At 41.4% G+C, this 17,960-nt stretch overlaps 2 protein-coding genes across 2 annotated transcripts; one reads left to right on the forward strand and one right to left on the reverse strand.

Annotated features, from left to right (window-relative positions):
• Positions 1-18: 18 nt before the first annotated feature.
• gpx1b (glutathione peroxidase 1b) lies at positions 19-2,109 on the reverse strand. Its single transcript, XM_079340781.1, has 2 exons — positions 1,802-2,109; positions 19-668 (listed from the first exon to the last, which is right to left on the reverse strand). Exons 1-2 carry the CDS (start codon positions 2,015-2,017, stop codon positions 318-320), a joined length of 567 nt encoding a protein of 188 aa, XP_079196907.1. The 5' UTR covers positions 2,018-2,109; the 3' UTR covers positions 19-317.
• A 618-nt stretch (positions 2,110-2,727) lies between these two features.
• fancd2 (FA complementation group D2) lies at positions 2,728-17,715 on the forward strand. The gene is made up of 44 exons (XM_079340733.1): positions 2,728-3,054; positions 3,288-3,348; positions 3,613-3,747; positions 3,858-3,925; positions 4,135-4,241; positions 4,354-4,414; positions 4,558-4,610; positions 4,700-4,778; positions 4,940-5,064; positions 5,144-5,231; positions 5,320-5,424; positions 5,541-5,641; positions 5,748-5,859; positions 5,982-6,017; positions 6,368-6,514; positions 6,629-6,763; positions 6,855-6,986; positions 7,105-7,212; positions 7,316-7,425; positions 7,523-7,577; positions 8,370-8,489; positions 8,631-8,704; positions 8,811-8,954; positions 9,537-9,637; positions 9,737-9,852; positions 9,953-10,061; positions 10,158-10,256; positions 10,364-10,458; positions 10,681-10,836; positions 11,007-11,123; positions 11,351-11,479; positions 11,596-11,714; positions 12,471-12,581; positions 12,864-12,994; positions 13,257-13,356; positions 13,966-14,088; positions 14,310-14,403; positions 14,644-14,715; positions 14,831-14,869; positions 14,960-15,034; positions 15,737-15,811; positions 16,035-16,181; positions 16,266-16,361; positions 17,240-17,715. The coding sequence occupies exons 2-44, from the start codon at positions 3,288-3,290 to the stop codon at positions 17,324-17,326; spliced, it is 4,347 nt and encodes a 1,448-aa protein (XP_079196859.1). The 5' UTR covers positions 2,728-3,054; the 3' UTR covers positions 17,327-17,715.
• The last annotated feature ends 245 nt before the right edge of the window (positions 17,716-17,960 follow it).

The raw sequence follows: 17,960 nt of genomic DNA on the forward strand, positions 1-17,960 counted from the left end.
AGTCAGGAAAACAATGTCAAAAATCTGTTTATTGCTCCTCTTCTTACATTGAACCACAGCTGTGCTTTACATGCACCAAATGCAGCTAAACATGTTCAGCCTTTTACATTTCATCAGACTTCCCCCTCACAATGAGCTTGGTTTCAGAGGACGACTTCACAGAGTAAAAGAACAGAAGACAGCCAATCAGGTACAGTTGAGCACAGGTGGTCTAAACAGAACATTTTCAGAAGTTACACAGCTCAATAAAATGTTAAAAAGAGGATCAGATTAAACAGATGGGAGCTGCAGGATAGGATATTTTAGTGGACGATGAACTAGTTAGCCTGGTTGAGGAGCTTCTTGATGTCTCCCTCGATGCTGCTGGTGAGGTACCTCCTGCTGTAGCGCTTGAATGGCGTGCCGTCAGGCCCGATGAGGAACTTCTCAAAGTTCCACGCCACGTCGTTCCTGCACACGGGGCTCCAGATGATTAACTTGGGATCACTGATCAGTGAGGACGGATCGTCGCTGGGGAATGGCAGTGATTCTCTCAGGAAAACAAACAGAGGATGGGCTTCCTTTCCATTCACATCCAATTTTTCCAGAAGCTGAAACTTTGGCTCAAAGCCATTTCCAGGGCGGACATACTTGAGAGACAGCAGGATTTCTTCATTCTTGCAGTTCTCCTGCATGGGTTAAACATGAGATTAGACTCTGGCCACACAGAAGGTTTGATACCTTGTTGAAATAAGAACACTACATTGAAATTAAATCAAAGGTTATTTGATTACTAGAAACGTGTGGAGGAAGGGGTGAGTAGATAGCAGATATGGTTTAAAGCCTTTCCCTGTCTTCATTATTCTAATGAAGTTTAATGTTTACTTCCTCTCAGGGGTCTGTCAGAGGACTCTTTCCTTACAGAGACTTCACTCTTTTTTTGAGGACTCACTCTTCAGTGCTCCCATCACATGTTCTAACAGCAACACTGATGGTCACGGTGTAAGCGAAATGATTCTGAAAGACTGGAAGACACAGCCTCCACTGTGCTTCAGAAACGTGATGCATTATCTGGTTTGGGTTATTTTACATGGGGAAATTTCAAAGTAATATTCTAACATGTATAACATAAAACATGAACGGGAAGAATGTTAGGGTCATCTTGACAGCGTTTGTATCTCAAGGATGCTTCTCATGTCTCCTATTTTTCATTTAAGGAAGTAAGAGAAGGAAATGGATGTTATTGAAGAGACAAAAGAAGTACTATATATGGATTACTTTGTAGGATTTGTCTATGAATATTTCCTTTGTGGAAAGCTTGGGTTTAGCAATAACACATTGATGCCCTGCCATGACACAGATATGCTTAAGGTGTCTGGCATTAACCCAGACTAGTTTCCTCTGACATGATATTACTCAAGGAAACTGCTAAAAAGTTTCAAAAACAGAAACATGCTTCTTCGAATTGCAAGTCTTGTTCTCTTTGCTGTTTTTAGGTTGAAACAAGATTAAAGCTCAACCTAAAAAAGGACAGTAACAAGTGAGGTGTGTATATCACGCCAAAAAGAGGAACCGTTTCACTTCATTTCAATACTTGCAAATGAACTTTACCGGTTAGTTAAGCTCTTTTTAAAATAAATAAACACGTGATAATGTTACATTAAAATCAATTCTGGATTATTTCCGCAGAGTTGTTCATTTGCCGAATAAATAAACATTATTAAAATAATCCAAATCCCAAAGTTTGCCTAAAACTCTAATGAAAAGAGAAACACAGAGGAGTTCTGGGAGATAATAATCGTTTTATAGTCAGTTTTCTTACCTGGTGGCCGAACTGGTTGCAGGGCACTCCCAGGACCACGAGCCCCTTACTGCCGTAGCGCTCGTGGAGCTCGTTCATCTGGGTGTAATCCCTGGTGGTTGTACCTCAGAGAGACGCGACATTCTCAATGAGGACAACTTTGCCCTTCAGAGAAGAAAAATTAAATGTTTCTCCCGTTAACAGTTTGGCTGTGAGGTCGTAAAATGTCGCTGCCATATTTATTCCGCCTTCTCCTTTCTTAAAGAGTCAAATTCTTTGCTTCCTTCCTAACTCTGTCAGACGCTTCACCTTCTGCAGTTTCTTCAATTTACGTCAAAGAGCTTCTTATCTTGGCTTCATGACAAATCCCGCCTCGTGGGCTCCTGTGTGGGACAGTACAGCCTCTTTGAGCCCTCCCACTATTAAGTGAAACTCATTCTTGTATCAACAACACTTTGATGTTAAAATGTAGGAATTTATTACTAAACAAAAATAAATAAATAAATGAATAAAATAAAACAATTTCCCAGCATGGGTATCTATCTATCTATCTATCTATCTATCTATCTATCTATCTATCTATTTATCTATCTATCTATCTATCTATCTATCTATCTATCTATCTGTCTATCTATCTATCTGTCTGTCTGTCTGTCTGTCTGTCTGTCTGTCTGTCTGTCTGTCTGTCTGTCAAAAAAGGGCCTTGGGTTTGTAGAACAAGAAGTTAGAAAACTAATGCCATACGCAGAGCCTTATGAGTAAACTGAGCGAGGCAAAGTTAAATGTAAAAAAAAAAAACAACTACATTATTTGATAGTATAGCGCAGGTACGTTGTTATTGGCATTTGCACGATTTCTGTATCGGCGTATAACGGAGAGACTTCTAATCTACAGAGTTCTAATCCCCGCCCAACAACGCCGAAATGGTTTCTAAAAACGAGCAGCCCAATGCTACAAAATTAGAGACAGTCGTAAAAATGTGGCTTTCTGTATAACGTTAAACGTCAGACCACTTTTTAAATAACACAATAGAAATTTCAGTTTAGCTTAGATAAAAATAAGTTTTAATGGAACTATTTTGAAATGGAATAGTTGCTTTATTCGAGTTTTCTGATACGTCTTTGGTATTTTTCGTTGTTTCTTAGAGAAAGTCAAAGCAGATGATCCCTAGCTGGGGTCGATGACGTTTGTACTACATTGGCGCGGAAGATTTGTTTTGTAACCTCTGTCTGAGCTCGTAATATCGTTTTCTGAGGGCTTTTCTGTTAACTGAAGTATGTCTCACTTTTCTCATTCTGACAATAACATCACCTTGATACGACTTTATACATTTACAAGATGACTCGGCAGTCAGTGAATGTCTGTACACGTTGTCGTTAGCTGTAGTTATTGTATTTTTGCTATCTTTTTATTGTATTTCTCTGTGTTTCTTGGAAAGGAAAGGTTTTATCTCTGTTGTTCCAACCTTGTCCAGCTCTCTTAAATCTTTCCTTTTTGATTTCATTAGATGATGCGTAAAAAGCGACGCCCCTCTGTGGATAAAGAAGATGTGACTACTACATCAACTAGTAAGTTTCGTTTAAACTGCTAGTGCAGGTTTTTACAGTGATGTCCTGACGTCTACCAACCATGGTGTCCTAATGTCATCACTGAAATCCCCCTGTACACTGACTGCACACTTAGAAAACAATGTTACAGGCTTATAACTAAAACTGACAGGAGTAAAAACATCTATATCCATCATGTCCCTACACCGCAAGCCTTTGTCATTTCACCCCAGCCTTTTTTTTTCTTTTACATTCAAGATTTAATCTCTTCTCTTCTCTTCATAGAAGCAAAGAAGAGTCGCAGCACTGGTCGCCAACGAAGGGAATCCACTTCAGAGGTCACAAATCAAAGTGTTTTTTGCACCTTTCTACGAGAGGCAGGTGTCACCCTAAAACAAGGTGGCACATCCAATGACATCGGTAAACACACTCAGTCCAAGATAAAAAAAAAAAACCCATCTGGCCTGTAAATTGAATCAATTCTCCCACTTCTGTTTTCTTTCCTTTCTTAACCTTTTTTCTCTCTCTAGATGTGGACCAAGTGGTCTTTCAAAAAAAGATAGAACAAAAGTTACAGAAGAGTCCACGTTACCCCGGGGTAAGTAGTGCACGCCCCTCCCTTTACAAATCAACATCGATCTGGGTGATTTATCTCAAACTGATGTACGAAGATGTCCAGAGTGACGCATTGACATCAGGATGTTTGTGGTAGAGGTCAACTTGTCAGTGACTCTCTGCCGTCTGAGATTGACAACGGCATCAGCAAACATTGGGAGATTTATTTTTAATCATCAATTTCGACGTCAGATTGTGCAGGAGTTCACCACTGGATTGGAGTCTCATATCGAGGATCCTGAGCGCTTCAGGAACTGCCTCCTTCCGTGTGTTCCAAAATTGCAAGATGGAGATACAAGGTAGCCAGTAAATAAACATCAGAGGCCCGATTCAGGCCGCTCACAGCTACGACTTAGACAGCTGTATGTTCGGGTCTATGTGACGTGATGTGTTTTTCTCCCTGTGTTGAAGTGGTGTCACCTCATTCCAAGAAAGTCTTCTGCGCATGCTGTTGGGGATTGAGATGCTGCAGGTACGTTTTTCTGCTCCTCAAAAGATTGCTGGATGTCACACAATTTAAAAAAAAAAAAAAGACATTTTTTGAGACATGACCGTCATGTGCTGCTGGGTGTTCTGCCTACACACACACTTTATTTACTTTTCTCTTTCATACAGACGTTCATCATTAACATTTTGCTTGAGAAACTTCCCGAGTTTATGCTTGATGGGTCAGTAGATCATATACATTACTTTAAATAACTCGTACCATTTTTATCCCCATTGATTAATTTTAAGTGCCGTCTTGTTCTCTTCACAGCACTGGAGACGGGGGGCTCAGTGTTCCTCGCATTATCATAAACCAGCTTAAATGGTTGGACAGAGTCGTGGACAGCAAGGTAGTCATTCCTTAAATGATAGGTGTTGTTGCTCGTGGAGTAGTCATTTTTGCTGATTTCCTCCATGAGACCTATAATTATTTCAGTTTAACCATTGTGTAGTTCTAGATGGCGATTACAGTCTTTAACGTTGCCCATTTTTCTGTCTCATCTGATTGCAGGAGTTGGCTGTGAAGCTCCTGGAGCTGGTCTCAGTGGCACCTTTGGACGTTCAGCGTGACATCATCACCAGCCTGCCAGAAATCCTAGAGGACTCCCAGCACAATGATACAGCCAGAGAGCTCAAGTGTGTACAGTACACGTCTGCATCAGATCTGTAGTACTTGCACTGAATGTTTATAACTGAGAGGTTTTGTTTTCTGCAGCGCGTTACTCCAGGAGAACACTCTGTTAACAGTCCCCATCCTGGATGCCCTATCAAGTCTGAACCTCAGCTCCTCATTACTGGCTGAGGTAGACAACACACTCTTTCAGACCATTTCATTTATTCCTACTTTTTGTAAAGGCTTAGTTCCGCTCCTGTTACTGTCTTCTGTCTCAGGTCCGTGCAGCTGTGATGGCCACTTTGGCTGCAGTGCAGCTCGATGACCTCCCTGTGGTGGTCAAGTTCGTCCTCCACTCTGTCTCAGACTCTGATGCATGTGAGGTCAGAGTCGCACCCAAAGTGCTGTGTATTTTAAATACAAAGCATTAGTTACGTCCTGGTTGTTCGAGTACTTGTATTTTTTTTTAAAAGTGTTGGCCGTCTTCTGTGACGTGTAGGTGGTGTGTAATCTTCGTAAAAAGCTGGAGTTGGAGCAGTGTATTCTCCCTCCTGTGCTGCAGACCTCCCAGAGCCGCATGAAAGACAAAGGATCAAGAGCGTAAGCCAACACCATTTGTAAATAGACTGAACTATTCATGCTTTAGTCAGGAAGCTCTTTGAAGTAGTACAGTATGCTCAAGATTTCTTCTGATATGTCGGAGCAGGTCTGCCTCCACACCGGCAACAGGCAGCAGTCAGGACAGTGTCGCGCTGATTCTAGACGGGATCAAGTCAGCTGTTCGATTCCAGAAGTCAATATCGGAGGCTTGGCTCAAGGTGAGACTGATTGAACTCGTGAATACTTGTTCATGCTCTTGAATTGTTTCCCTTTTGTTATGGCACTCATTCTTCTGACTTTCAAAGCTGCTCACTGATTTTCCTCTGAATTTCTTGGTTAGGCGATTGAATCCGTTGACAGCGTGTACGATCATAAGGTAAGTGAGTGGTAAGCGTCAGTGAAGGGGTGGATCCCTGTTTGCACATGCAGTATGTTACAGCACAAGAAAAGACAACCGTTTTCCAGCTGTAAAAAGTAAAAAAAAAATTAAAACATTCTCTCCTGATGCACACCAATAATTATTTTATCATCATTCCATGTTTGAAGAAACACTCAGCCATCATTACTTCATATTGTCATACAGACCATTCGTACACTCTAATGTTTCGAACTGGTGGCAAAGCATGTGAAAAATAAACAAAATGAAGGACTTCTTTTTTTTTTTTTTTGTCTGTGTGAGGATGTGAATCCATCTGTGTCTCCTTCATATGTGCTCTGCTCTGACAGGTCATTGATCTTCTGGTGCTCTTCATCCTGCACTCAACCAACGCCAACCAGAGCCGGCGGGGGGCGGAGAGGTTGCTGAAGGTGAAAGTGAGGACCGGATTGATCTCGGAGGCTCTGTTCCAAAAGACCTTCAGGGACTACGCTCAGGTGGTTCAGACTGTGATCAGAAAAACACGCTGATTTTAAAAAGACAGCAGCACAGTGCCCTTTGTTTTGATAACGTGTGATGATAAACTTTTGTTTTGTTTTCTGTTACTTTAGGTCATGCGAGGGTATTTCCCCTCAATCTTGGCTCTGGCTCAGGGTCTGTTGCGCTCCCCTGACCCCTGCGTGGGGCCTTTTGGAGGACACATGTACAGACACTCATTCACTGCGTTTGATTCTTACAGCCAGCAGGTGGGTTTGTTGAAATGCTTTAAAGTGATTTTCTTTAAACTATAAATGGACCTAAATGACATCCATTCACCCCTATGCTGTGTTTTTTTAGGAGGTGGTGGGCTCTTTAGTGACTCATGTGTGCAGTGGTGTAGGTGGGGAGGTGGACATGGCTCTGGAGCTGCTCTCTATCCTGGTAACAGAGAAGCCCTCCGAAATGGCCCTGTATGCTGTTTTTGTCAAGGTAAGGAGACGGTCACACACGCTGGATTCATGCGCCAACAGCTTGAAGCTAGCAGAAGATTTAGTTCTCTTACTATTGAATCACTTTTATTTTGAACTCTCCAAATAATCCGACACAGGGAATCTTGGACTACATGGACAACTTCACGCCCCAGCAAATCCGCAGACTCTTCCACCTTCTGAGCAGACTGGCGTTTGGGCAACAGCAGCAGGGATCTCACATCCAGGTCGACTTGGATCATTTCACCTCATCGTTCTGCCTTCTTCTTGTCGTCCTCACATCAACTGACCCCAACTCTTTTTTTTCCTTCTTTTTGTTCCCACCCTCAGGACGACATGCACATAGTGATCCGCAAACAGCTCTCCAGCACTGTGCCAAAGTATAAACGTATCGGCATCATTGGTGCTGTTATGGTTGTGGGCAGCATGGGGGCCGGCAGGTAGGAGCTGTCACTCAAAGCCAGCAGCTTTATTAGACATTTCTTAAGTTTACGTCTCTCTCTATATCGGCCTCATAATCTCTGTTTAATAATCTAGGCTTAAAGGGAAGGAGTCCCAGAATGCCTCCATAACCCAAGAGACTTTCAGACAGGTACATGTTTCCTTTGTTTATGATCAATGTGTCTGTTACGATGCACTTTCTTCTCTCATTGGGGGGGGGGGACCTTATCACGAGGCCTTCGGGTGCCCTGTGAGTGGTTGTCCTAATAACTAAACCTGCAATGTGGCCTATCTTTGAAATAAATCACACAACAAAAACAGCTCATCATGGTAATGGCTTCTACTGCAAAAAACTACAACAGCAACTACATGTCCACATTATTGCTTTGGTGCTTAGGTTTTGCTTTGCTAACTGAACACAGTGCCTGTGACAGCAGGTTTGTGGTCGGGAGATATTTTCCTGTATGTCTTCATAATTACTTGTTGCAGTCATTGGCTGAATATACAAATGGACGTCATGCCTTAGCCCCCTTGTTTTTTAACAGGATGAAGCCAGAATATCCCTGCGACTAGAGTCTGCAAGTAAGAATTGGCTGAAAAAAACAAAACAAACGGAAACACACATTGAGCTTATCAGAAGTCTCTCATATGGGTCCAGTCCACAACTTACCAGGTTCTGGTGTCTGACTGAAGAAGAAAGTTCAGTGACTTTTGTGTTGGTGTTAGTTACGCATTCACTCGCTGCGCGACTCACACAAACAAACCTAAATGATATGACATATCTGACATTTAGAGTTTGATCCACGTCCCTTCTGTTAACACGGAAGAGGTGGAGTTTATGACCTACACGGCGGCAAGTCAGCAGGGGGAGCTCCAGACATGTTGTCTTCACTCCCAGGAAGCTGTTGCTCTGTCAGTCTTAACGTCGAGTCTGTGGTCGCAGGTGACGGCCCTGTTGGAGCTGGTGAAGTCGAGCAGTGAGAGCACAGCTGAATCTGCAGCGCTGTACTATGATGAACTGGCTAACCTGATCCTGAGCTCCACTCTGGACCCACAGGTGCAGGTGAGTGTTGAACAAATATTTACCTCGTCTCAATAGATAAATTAAATAAAGAGTTGTTGTTGTTTTATTTTCCATGCATACAGCTTTGTAGAATGACGAATGATTCAGCAATCTGGTCCTGTTTTTGTCACCTTCCAACAGAAAACTATCGCAAAGAGTGTCCTGGATGACTTTCAGAATGACTTTGTGGTGGATCTTTGCACAGATTTTCCCGGGTTAGTGATGGAAAGTTAGCTTTCAAGATGTCATGAAACATTTATTTCTGTAGCTAGTTTTTTTTTCTTTTTTTTTTTTCCTAAACCTCCTACCCTTGTTTCTCAGGTCCTATCCCTTCCCGGCCCGTGTGATGTACAACCTGGAGGAAGATGAGAGTCAGGGAGGCATCATTGTCAACCTGCTGCCTCTCCTGGCCAAAGACCTCCAGAACAAAGGAGAACAGCAGAGTCAAACCAAGAAGACTCACAGGTCAGCCACTCCAAAAAGACATTTTCAGACATCACTAGCATGCAGGAGCGAGAATGAGAGAACGGTAGGGAGAGAGAGAGAGAGATCGAGAGAGTGCAGACTCGCGAGGACCTCGCGGCTGATTGGCTGAGGCGGTGCCTGTGCAGGTCGTCGCCAGCTGTCAGGAACCAGAGGAAGTCCTCACTGCTCCTCCCTGCAAAAGCAAGCGAGCAGAATCACATCAGCTTCAGAGAAAGAGGGAAAGACAAGTTCCACTGTCTGTGTAGCTCTTTTCTATTCGTACTGGTTAAGGTGCCTTTCTCATATTAAAACTAAAACCTCTCCTGGCTTTTCTTTGAATAATGTTGATGTACAGCTGCTTGCTTCAGATTCTGTGCTGAACTAGCACAGTTTGAAGTTGACCTTTTTGATACATGATGCGTACTCCTGCTGTTTGTGTCTTTGCGGGTGCGTGGATAATTTGAGCAGATGAATTTTCACCGCCCAGGTGTCTTTCTGGTCACTCTGTGGAAAACACTGCTAATAGTAGCTGCACGTGATTAATGATGATGCTTGTTTTTCTCCGTGTTTTTGTGGTGTCAGGCGAGTGTCTCCACTGTGTCTCTCTCCTTTTTTCCGCCTCCTGAGACTCTGTGAAGAGAAACAGCACCAGGGGAACCTGGAGGAGATCGACGCCCTGCTGGGTGAGGGAGTGGAAGCCACACATTCAACAAACCATGCTGTTCTCATTTCCATGCCCGTAAATGAATTTGCCTCTTTGTTTTGAACGTCCTGGGACACAGGCTGCCCTCTGCTCCTGACAGACATGGACGTCGCGGAGAAAATCGACACCCTGTCGAAGCCAGAGAGGGAGTTTCTCTGTACTCTGCTCTTTCACGCCATCAACTGGTTCAGAGAGGTAACTGCATGTCCCATTGGTTTGAGTGATCTGTCCCAACTTTCCTTCGAAGGTAGAAGACGTGTGAGCAAAGTTGTTTCCTACCCCTGTCTGGTGATAGGTCGTCAATGGGTTCTGCAGACTCAAGGAAATTGAGATGAAGATGAAAGTGATGACTCGTCTTCAGAACATCACCTACCTTCAGACACTGTTGGAGAGAGCGCTGTCAGGTGATCCCTTCAGTATTAACACAACATGGTGTCAGGCCTACTCAACTTTCCAACAACAAAACAACATTATTATTTTTTTCCGTTGACGTATCTCAGGGACACCGGGCTTCGTTCCACCTGTTGCTAACTTTGATGGAGAAAGCACTGATGGGATTATTCCAGTTTCTGCTGCTCCTGCAACCAAGACAAAGAAAGGTAACCATTCAGCACAGCAGATATTTTTCCCCACATTGATTTAATCAGTGACTCTGTTCGAAATCAAATCCATCATGATTATAAATGAATGGCATGATTTTATTCAGAGGGCTCAGGGAAGAAGAGGAAGGCCTCCGGTAGGAACTCCTCAGGGAGCAGCTCTCAGCTGGACGAGACGACGGACACAGATAAAACTCTGCAGGTAGACCTTTCCTAGTCATCTCTTTTACACAGAAGAAACTTAGATGTAAAAAAAAAAAAAATCAGTTTTTCATTTACATGTCCGGAAGAGTTCAGTAATTGAATCACCTGTCTTTAAATGTGTCTGACTTTGGGACATCAGAAAAATCTGTATCAGCGCTCAAAGAATCGATAGAACATTGTATTTTGTGTTCAAACTTGCGGTTCACACTCCTCCTAAAAGGAGCAACCAGAGAAGGAGAAAGAAAAGGAGATCCGGCCAGGAGTCAGCCTGGTGTCCTACAGACAGTTCTTCAGGGAGCTGGACATGGAGGTGCTGAGTGTGCTGCAGTGTGGCTTGCTCTCACGCTCACTACTAGACTCTGAGCTCCACTCAAAGGTAAAACATGGAATAATACTGTTTTGTCTTCCTTCAAACGTCATGGCCTTTCATGCAGTGGGGATATCTAAATATCCAAACCTGGAAAGAAGCATGGGGACTTTTTTGGATTGTGTCGTTTGTGTGTCGTTAAGTGTTTATTCTACATCTAAACTTCTCCCACCATTCAGGTGCGAGAGGAGATTCTGCTGGGTCCTGCTGAGCTGGTTTTCCTGCTAGATGATATGCTACGAAAAGTGGAGTTCAGTCTTACAGCTGCTCCTGCCAAGAGAACACCTTTTTTTAAGGTACGGAAAATAACTGAATGCATACAGTGATACAGCACGGGTCCGAAATGTTATTGCAACACTCTTAAAAAAAAAAAAAAGAGCAGGTACAGATGATATATATATTTGTTATATCATTTACAAAGCCCTGACATAAATCCACCATGAGCACAGCACCTGCCGACATTCATCGAAGGAACAGTCGTAAGGATAAAATGTCATTACTTTTTGTTCTTTCTTCACTGAAGACGAGGACGGATAAGAGTTTGGGCTTCTCCCATCTACAACAGCAGAGCTCCAAGGATATCGCCTCCTGCTGCATCCAGCTGCTGCCCACTCTCTGCTCACATCTGGAGAACTGTCACAATCACTTCCAGGTACAACAGAAGATTCAGATCACAAGAACGGTCTTCATCTCTTTCTTCAAGGTGTCTATAAAATGTGTTTGCAGTGAGTTTGCAAACATTTATGCATGTTTTTCCCGCCTCCACAGACTGTTCTGACTGAGAACAATGGCGTGGTGGACGGGCCGGCCACAGATGTTCAGGAGCACCGTTTGATGTCCTCAGCCTACCAGCTGCTTCTGCAAATCTTAAATTCCACCTTCAGCTGGTGAGGAGGATAAAAACTGCTGACTGTCATGTTGGATTAGGGTTGCACATTTCTGGGAATTTTAAAAGTTGGAAACTTTTCATTGGAATTAACGTGAATTTATGGGAATTTACAAAATTGAAGGTTGGTTTTTAACAGGGTGGAATAAAATGTATTTTAGCATCATTTTGACTTAAACAACCCCATTTCATGCAAGTACGCTAGAATATGCTATTCCTCAATCACATGCACATAGCACACTGCTTACTGCAGGACTACTGAGGCCACGCCCCCTACATGCACTGTGCACTCCTCCATCTCATGCACAGATGATTTCTAGAACCCTGGACCTCACTTTGAGCCCAGAGCACAAGATTATTGAAGCCACACGTTTCAACCCGTGGACTACATAAATGGAAGTTTTGAGGATATTATGGGGTAATATATATTTTAAATGTGATGTAAATCTGTTGAATTTTTTTATTTTTTAATTTAGTTATTATTTTGCATGAATATCTGCTTAAGACAAGATACATGATATTTATACTTGGAAATGATACAGTTCAATTAAATTACCCTAAATTCCCACTTAATCCTCATAAATTCCCATAATTCCCTTGGAACTTCCCATGGAAATTTACTGTAAACTTTCCACCCCTTTGAAAAGAATATATATCTGACGTAGGGTTGCAATCTATAAAACATTGGAGCAGTATTACATTGAATACATCAGCATGTCATTTGTTCCTGTTTGCTGTAAATGTTTCTGTGCGTCAGGTCTGGATTCAGCCAGCCAGGACAGCTGAGCTTACTAAAGAAGGCGCTTGGAGTTTTGGCTGGAAGAATTAAAGAGGGAGGTGCTGAGCTGACCATGGAGCAGCTTATAAAGTGAGTGGTGAAAATAAAGAGCCAAAGTAGACACTCTGATGTAGGATTTCTGGGTTGTTAAAGATCATGTGTCATTCTTTAATCAAATAGGACAAGCTGAAGGCAAATGAGGAGTTGATAATATATAATAGTTGATAAAACTGAGAATAACAAAGTGTGCTAAATAATTATGAAATCCACCAAAAACTTGATACCAGAACTATCTAATCATGCTCATAACAGGGTTTTCATTGTGTTGAAAGATTTAAATGTGTCTTTCTCCGTGTTGTCTTTTCCCTGTAGACACAGCTTTGAGTACCTGGTGAACTTCAGAAGCACGATGCCGAGTCTCACCACCGCTCTGTGTCTCTCCCAGCTTCTGTCCACTGTGTCGGAGAAAGGAGGAAACCCTGCTGCCAACAGAGAGCAGACCGGTCAGTCTGACATCATATTTCATTTCAATCAACTTAGCGACATTTTTTGGAAATAAAGGTGCTTAGTAAGCTTTGGAGTGAACGAGGTTGAGAACGTTTTCACACCTTTTCCTTCAACCATTCTTGTATCAGATTCTGTAATGAAAAAGTTTCTTGGTTCAACATAATCCCTGCTAAAAAAAAGCTTTTTGTAACCCCTTCTCTCTAAAGAGATCTCCCTAATCCAGCTGTGATAATAATACATTCTGTGTTTTGTTCTTAGCTTCCCTAGCTAAACGTTTCCTCAGCCAGGAGTGGGTGACAGCCAGCGGAGAGAGGGAGCGAGGGAGCAAGTTTAATGATGCACTCTACACTCTCCTGAGGTTCGTCTGCAAGTCATTAAAGACCGTCATGACACGAAACAAAAACAAGTTGCACCCTGAAGTGAAGGAAAGCAAAACAGCATGTTTGTATTAGAATGTGTTAACAATAAATGTTACACATATTTATGAATAGGGTTTATTCAATGACTCATACATGACAGGAAGTTGTGTACAGATGGTTTCTGTGGCCATTTAGAAATCATTTAAACTGCTCAATATCAGAAACACATCTTTCTCTTTATCGGCATTAACATCTAGCTTTTTTTTCTGACTGTATCTGTATTTTATCTGTAAGAACCTTCACGATGACTGAACATAAAAACACCACTTTCAGTCATTCATCACATTTGCTGTTTTCTCCATCTTCACTGCAAACAAGATGTTTGTGCATTTTTACCTCTTATATGAGTGCATTCTTGATAACTATAAAATATGTTTGATCCCTTCTTGACTCCTCTCTCTCTCTCTTTCTCTCTCTCTCTCTCTCGCTCGCTCTCTCTCTCTCTCTTCTCTCTCTCTCTCTCTCTCTCTCTCTCTCTCTCTCTCTCTCTCTCTCTCTCTCTCTCTCTCTCTCTCTCTCTCTCTCTCTCTCTCTCTCTCTCTCTGCAGAATGTACTTGGAGCATGTGGATGATGTTCTGAAAGCAGTGGAGGAGATCGCTGGAAAAGGAGTAACTGAACTCGTAAACGCAGCAAAAGATGAGAGCTCTGCAACTTGGCCCACTCTCAGCAGGTAGATCCTCAGCACCCTCGATCCTCTTGTGCTTACATGAGCAGACAATAAAAGGGTGCTTGTGAGTTAGCAAGTTCACAGGAGTAGCTTAAATTGCTGTTAGATGAGTTCATGTCCAATGTTGTAAATCCAGCCTTGGTTAGCGCATCAAGCAGTGTGACGGTGCAGGGTGACTAAATCCAGTTATTTAATGAGTTTGTCTTTCTCTCTCTTATTTTCAGGCAGACATTCCTGGTCTTCTATAAAGTGTTGATGGCAGAACTAGAAAAAGCTGCGAGGAAGATTCCTCCGTGCAAAATCAGTGACAATACTGAGGTCAGCCACCAGGTGTCGCACTGTGCAATTCTCTGTTTAAGCACTAAACCTTATACACAGCACTACTCAGCTCCCTAAAATATACAAAATAACTATTAATAAATACATCTTTATCATCTCCATTTTTAAACTATATGATGTACAACAAATAATTAGTAAATAATAAAAGTAATACATGAGACAATTCTCCTCATGTTTGTGTGTTCACTTTTATACATGTAATTCATTTCCTCTGTCCAGGCTCTGAGTGAGAAGCTGCTGACATGGAGCCTGGCTGTCCGAGATTTCCAAAGTCTGGTCAACCTCGTTAAGGTCTCTGAATTTATTTAGTACTTATTAATCACGATAGATTTTCATTTGTTTTGGATTTTTGCGGCTTTAAAAAGATCATCATTTAAGTTATTTGTCCTTTGATCTTGTCTTACAGGTGTTTGATTCTCGGCCGGTGCTCATCGTGTGCCTAAAGGTGAGATGTCTGTTCACCCTGAAAAAGACTCAACATTCAGATGAAGCTGCTTCTGGTGTCATTAACTGATTACTATATTCTTATCTTTAGTATGGTCGTCTCTTCCTGGACTCTTTCCTAAAGTTGGGGATGCCACTTCTGGACAACAGTTTCAAAAAGCACAAGGTACAAATGAAACACTGACATTGAATCGAGACAATGGCACGAGTAAATGACATTGTTGATGTTTCTAACTTTAGTAAACATTTTACATTCTGTTGTTTGACTATACAGTTCTGTGTGCTGTATTGTTGTCATTCAGACATAAAGATGTAAATACGCAGGAATATGTCATCAGACAAAAAAAGGCACGCAAAAAATATGAAGGCAGGGGAAGCCTTCTGAAAACTCGTAGCTCCTCCTTCAACAAGTGAAATAAGAACTTGAGTCTTATTCACTCTGCCTTTTTAAGCTGTGATAAATACATCCCTGTGAGGTATCGCCTTCAATCTGAGAGTCACATATTTAATGGGGGGGGGGGCAAGTGATCCCTAAATCTATCCCTTCCTCAGAGGTAGTAACAGGCGTGACAGGGACGAGACAGTTTCAGCTGAGCCAACTGTGCGTCTGCGTGGAGCTACGCAGTCACAGACTCAATATGAATGTGCAAAGACGCGACAAGGTTTTGGGAAACAAAGCAATCTGAAAAAGAGCTTTAGTTTGTGAAGCACCTTTCATCGACAGAATAAAAACAGTGCTTCATATTTTAAACAATGGTACACCAACAGTAACAGGAACAACAAGATTCCTTTATGTATATGTATGGACATGTAAAAAGCTGTGCTGCCAGTGTTGTGACACTGTGTTGTGATGTATGGTCGTTTTAAGGAGGATGTTCAGAGCCTGCTGAAGACCTTCCAGCTCAGCACCCGACAGCTCCATCACATGTGTGGACATTCAAAGGTAACTAGGGGTCAAACTTTTAATTTATACTTTTGATTTATACTTTTATTTATATATATAAAATAAATGGGTATATATATATATATATATATATATATATATATATATATATATATATATATATAGCCATCGTCATAAAAAAGAGACAAATTAGAGTGGAACATGACTCTTTTACCTCTCATTAGACCTGTTAGTAATATTGTCATTGTGTGTGGGCTCTCAGATTCTCCAGGACACAAGCCTGACCAACCACGTTCCAGCCTTAAAGAAGAGCCTGGAGCTGTTTCTTTTCAGGGTAAAGGCCATGCTGACGCTTAACAACTGTCAGGAGGCTTTTTGGATCGGCAACCTGAAGAATCGAAACCTGAAGGTGAGACATAAAAGTACACATAGAATACGTCTTTATTCATATTTGTGCCGTTTAACTTAGAAAAAACCATGTTGTGCACTGCAGGGTGAAGAGATTCTTTCTCAGATGTCACAGGGGAGTGATGAAGAGGATGACGAGGAGCAACGTTCACCGCTGCCACAGGAACAGTCCGAGGACGAGGTACCTGCCATTTTACATCCCCATCTGCTACAGATACAGGATTGGCAACTGATGTAGACACATTTTATGTATTTAATGCTGTATGACAAGGGTTCTTTAAAAAAAAAAAGTGTTACCAAGAAGAATTAAATGGTTTTAAACAAAGTTATCTGGACAATATAATCAAGAGTTAGCAATACCAATAGTGACATGAACAAGAAATAGAGGATAAAACTGACAGAAATTATTTATAATAAACTAAGAGCTCAAAAGGTTCAGGTTTAATGTTTATGATACGAAACACAACTGTAGTTATTGTGATATCTGGTGTCTTTAGTTTTAAACAATTGGTGGCATCAACAACATCAGAAAGTGTACGGGGCGGCTGTGACCTTAAGGTTGGGTGTTCGATCCCCAGCTCATGCAGTCACATGTCCGATGTGTCGTTGGGAAAGACATTTAACCTCAAGTTGCTCCCGCTGCCTCGCACACTGTGCATGAATGGCAGTTATTTATGAATGTGAATGAGTTAAGTGTGAAAGCGCTCAGTGTAGTCAGTAGTCAGTTTCTTTCTTGAAGGATAAACAGCACAAGGTGGTGACACAGACAGTTATATAATCAAGCCAAACACTTGTCATGAGTGTTTAGTGGACCAGTAAGTTTAAAGCACACAGTTCAGTAAATAGGCAGTTGACATTGTGCAAGGCAGTGGGCTGATAAGATAACTGGAGCTCTCCAATACGCAAACGATAAGTGGCTGAAGCAGTTGCTAAGAAATCTGTTTGTTTCATGATATTTCCAAGACGCTACATTGTCAAGTTTTGCTGCTTTATGCAAAAAAGTTCATAGTTTCTGTTTTGCCAGTTTCCAAAACGTTTTTTTTCTGCTATTTCTATCAGGCCCAGGAGACAGACTCAGAAGAAAGTCGGACGGTCAACAGAAAAGAAGATGTGGATCAAGATGATCTTACAGACGACTCTGACTAAAGAAACATGAACTCCTTAGGTTTTTAAACTTCTCTCTGTCAAATCCCTGTTTGTGGATCACCTTTTGACTTCTAAAAGAGATGAATGTTTGTTTTTTTCACAAGTTTCCTTTTTAACAGTATAAATTACTGCTACTCAGTGTGCACTATTCGATCACAAGTACTATTAAATTATCCTAATTTTTCTGATCTTGTTTGTGGCAATGACCCTAAAGGCACAGCAGAAATGGTTGTGGATGTTTGTATCTCTAGCGGTTTGAATTTCTGTTTAAGATGAAACAATTCTTAAAATGATCTTATATCGCTTCACAGCAGGCGGGGTTCTATATAAAAAAGTTTTTTTTTTCCGTTTGTTCTAGTTGTTTGCAACAAAATAAAAATATGTTTGGAGATGGTTTTGTCTGTTTTTTTATTATTCAGTTTTTCTAATGAATTATTGTGAATTATTATTCTTTGAATCTTACTGTGAGGGATAAGAGCAAAAATATAAATATATATATATATATATATTATACTGAAAAAATAAATATAATACTTGACTTTCTAATAAACAATATCAAACCCCATCTTTTATTTGTGATCAATGTATGGTTACTCACAATACATGTTTATTGTGGATTATTTATTAATCATTT

This window comes from Symphodus melops, assembly GCF_947650265.1.
Source record: "Symphodus melops genome assembly, chromosome: 4".
Classification (NCBI taxonomy): domain Eukaryota; kingdom Metazoa; phylum Chordata; class Actinopteri; order Labriformes; family Labridae; genus Symphodus; species Symphodus melops.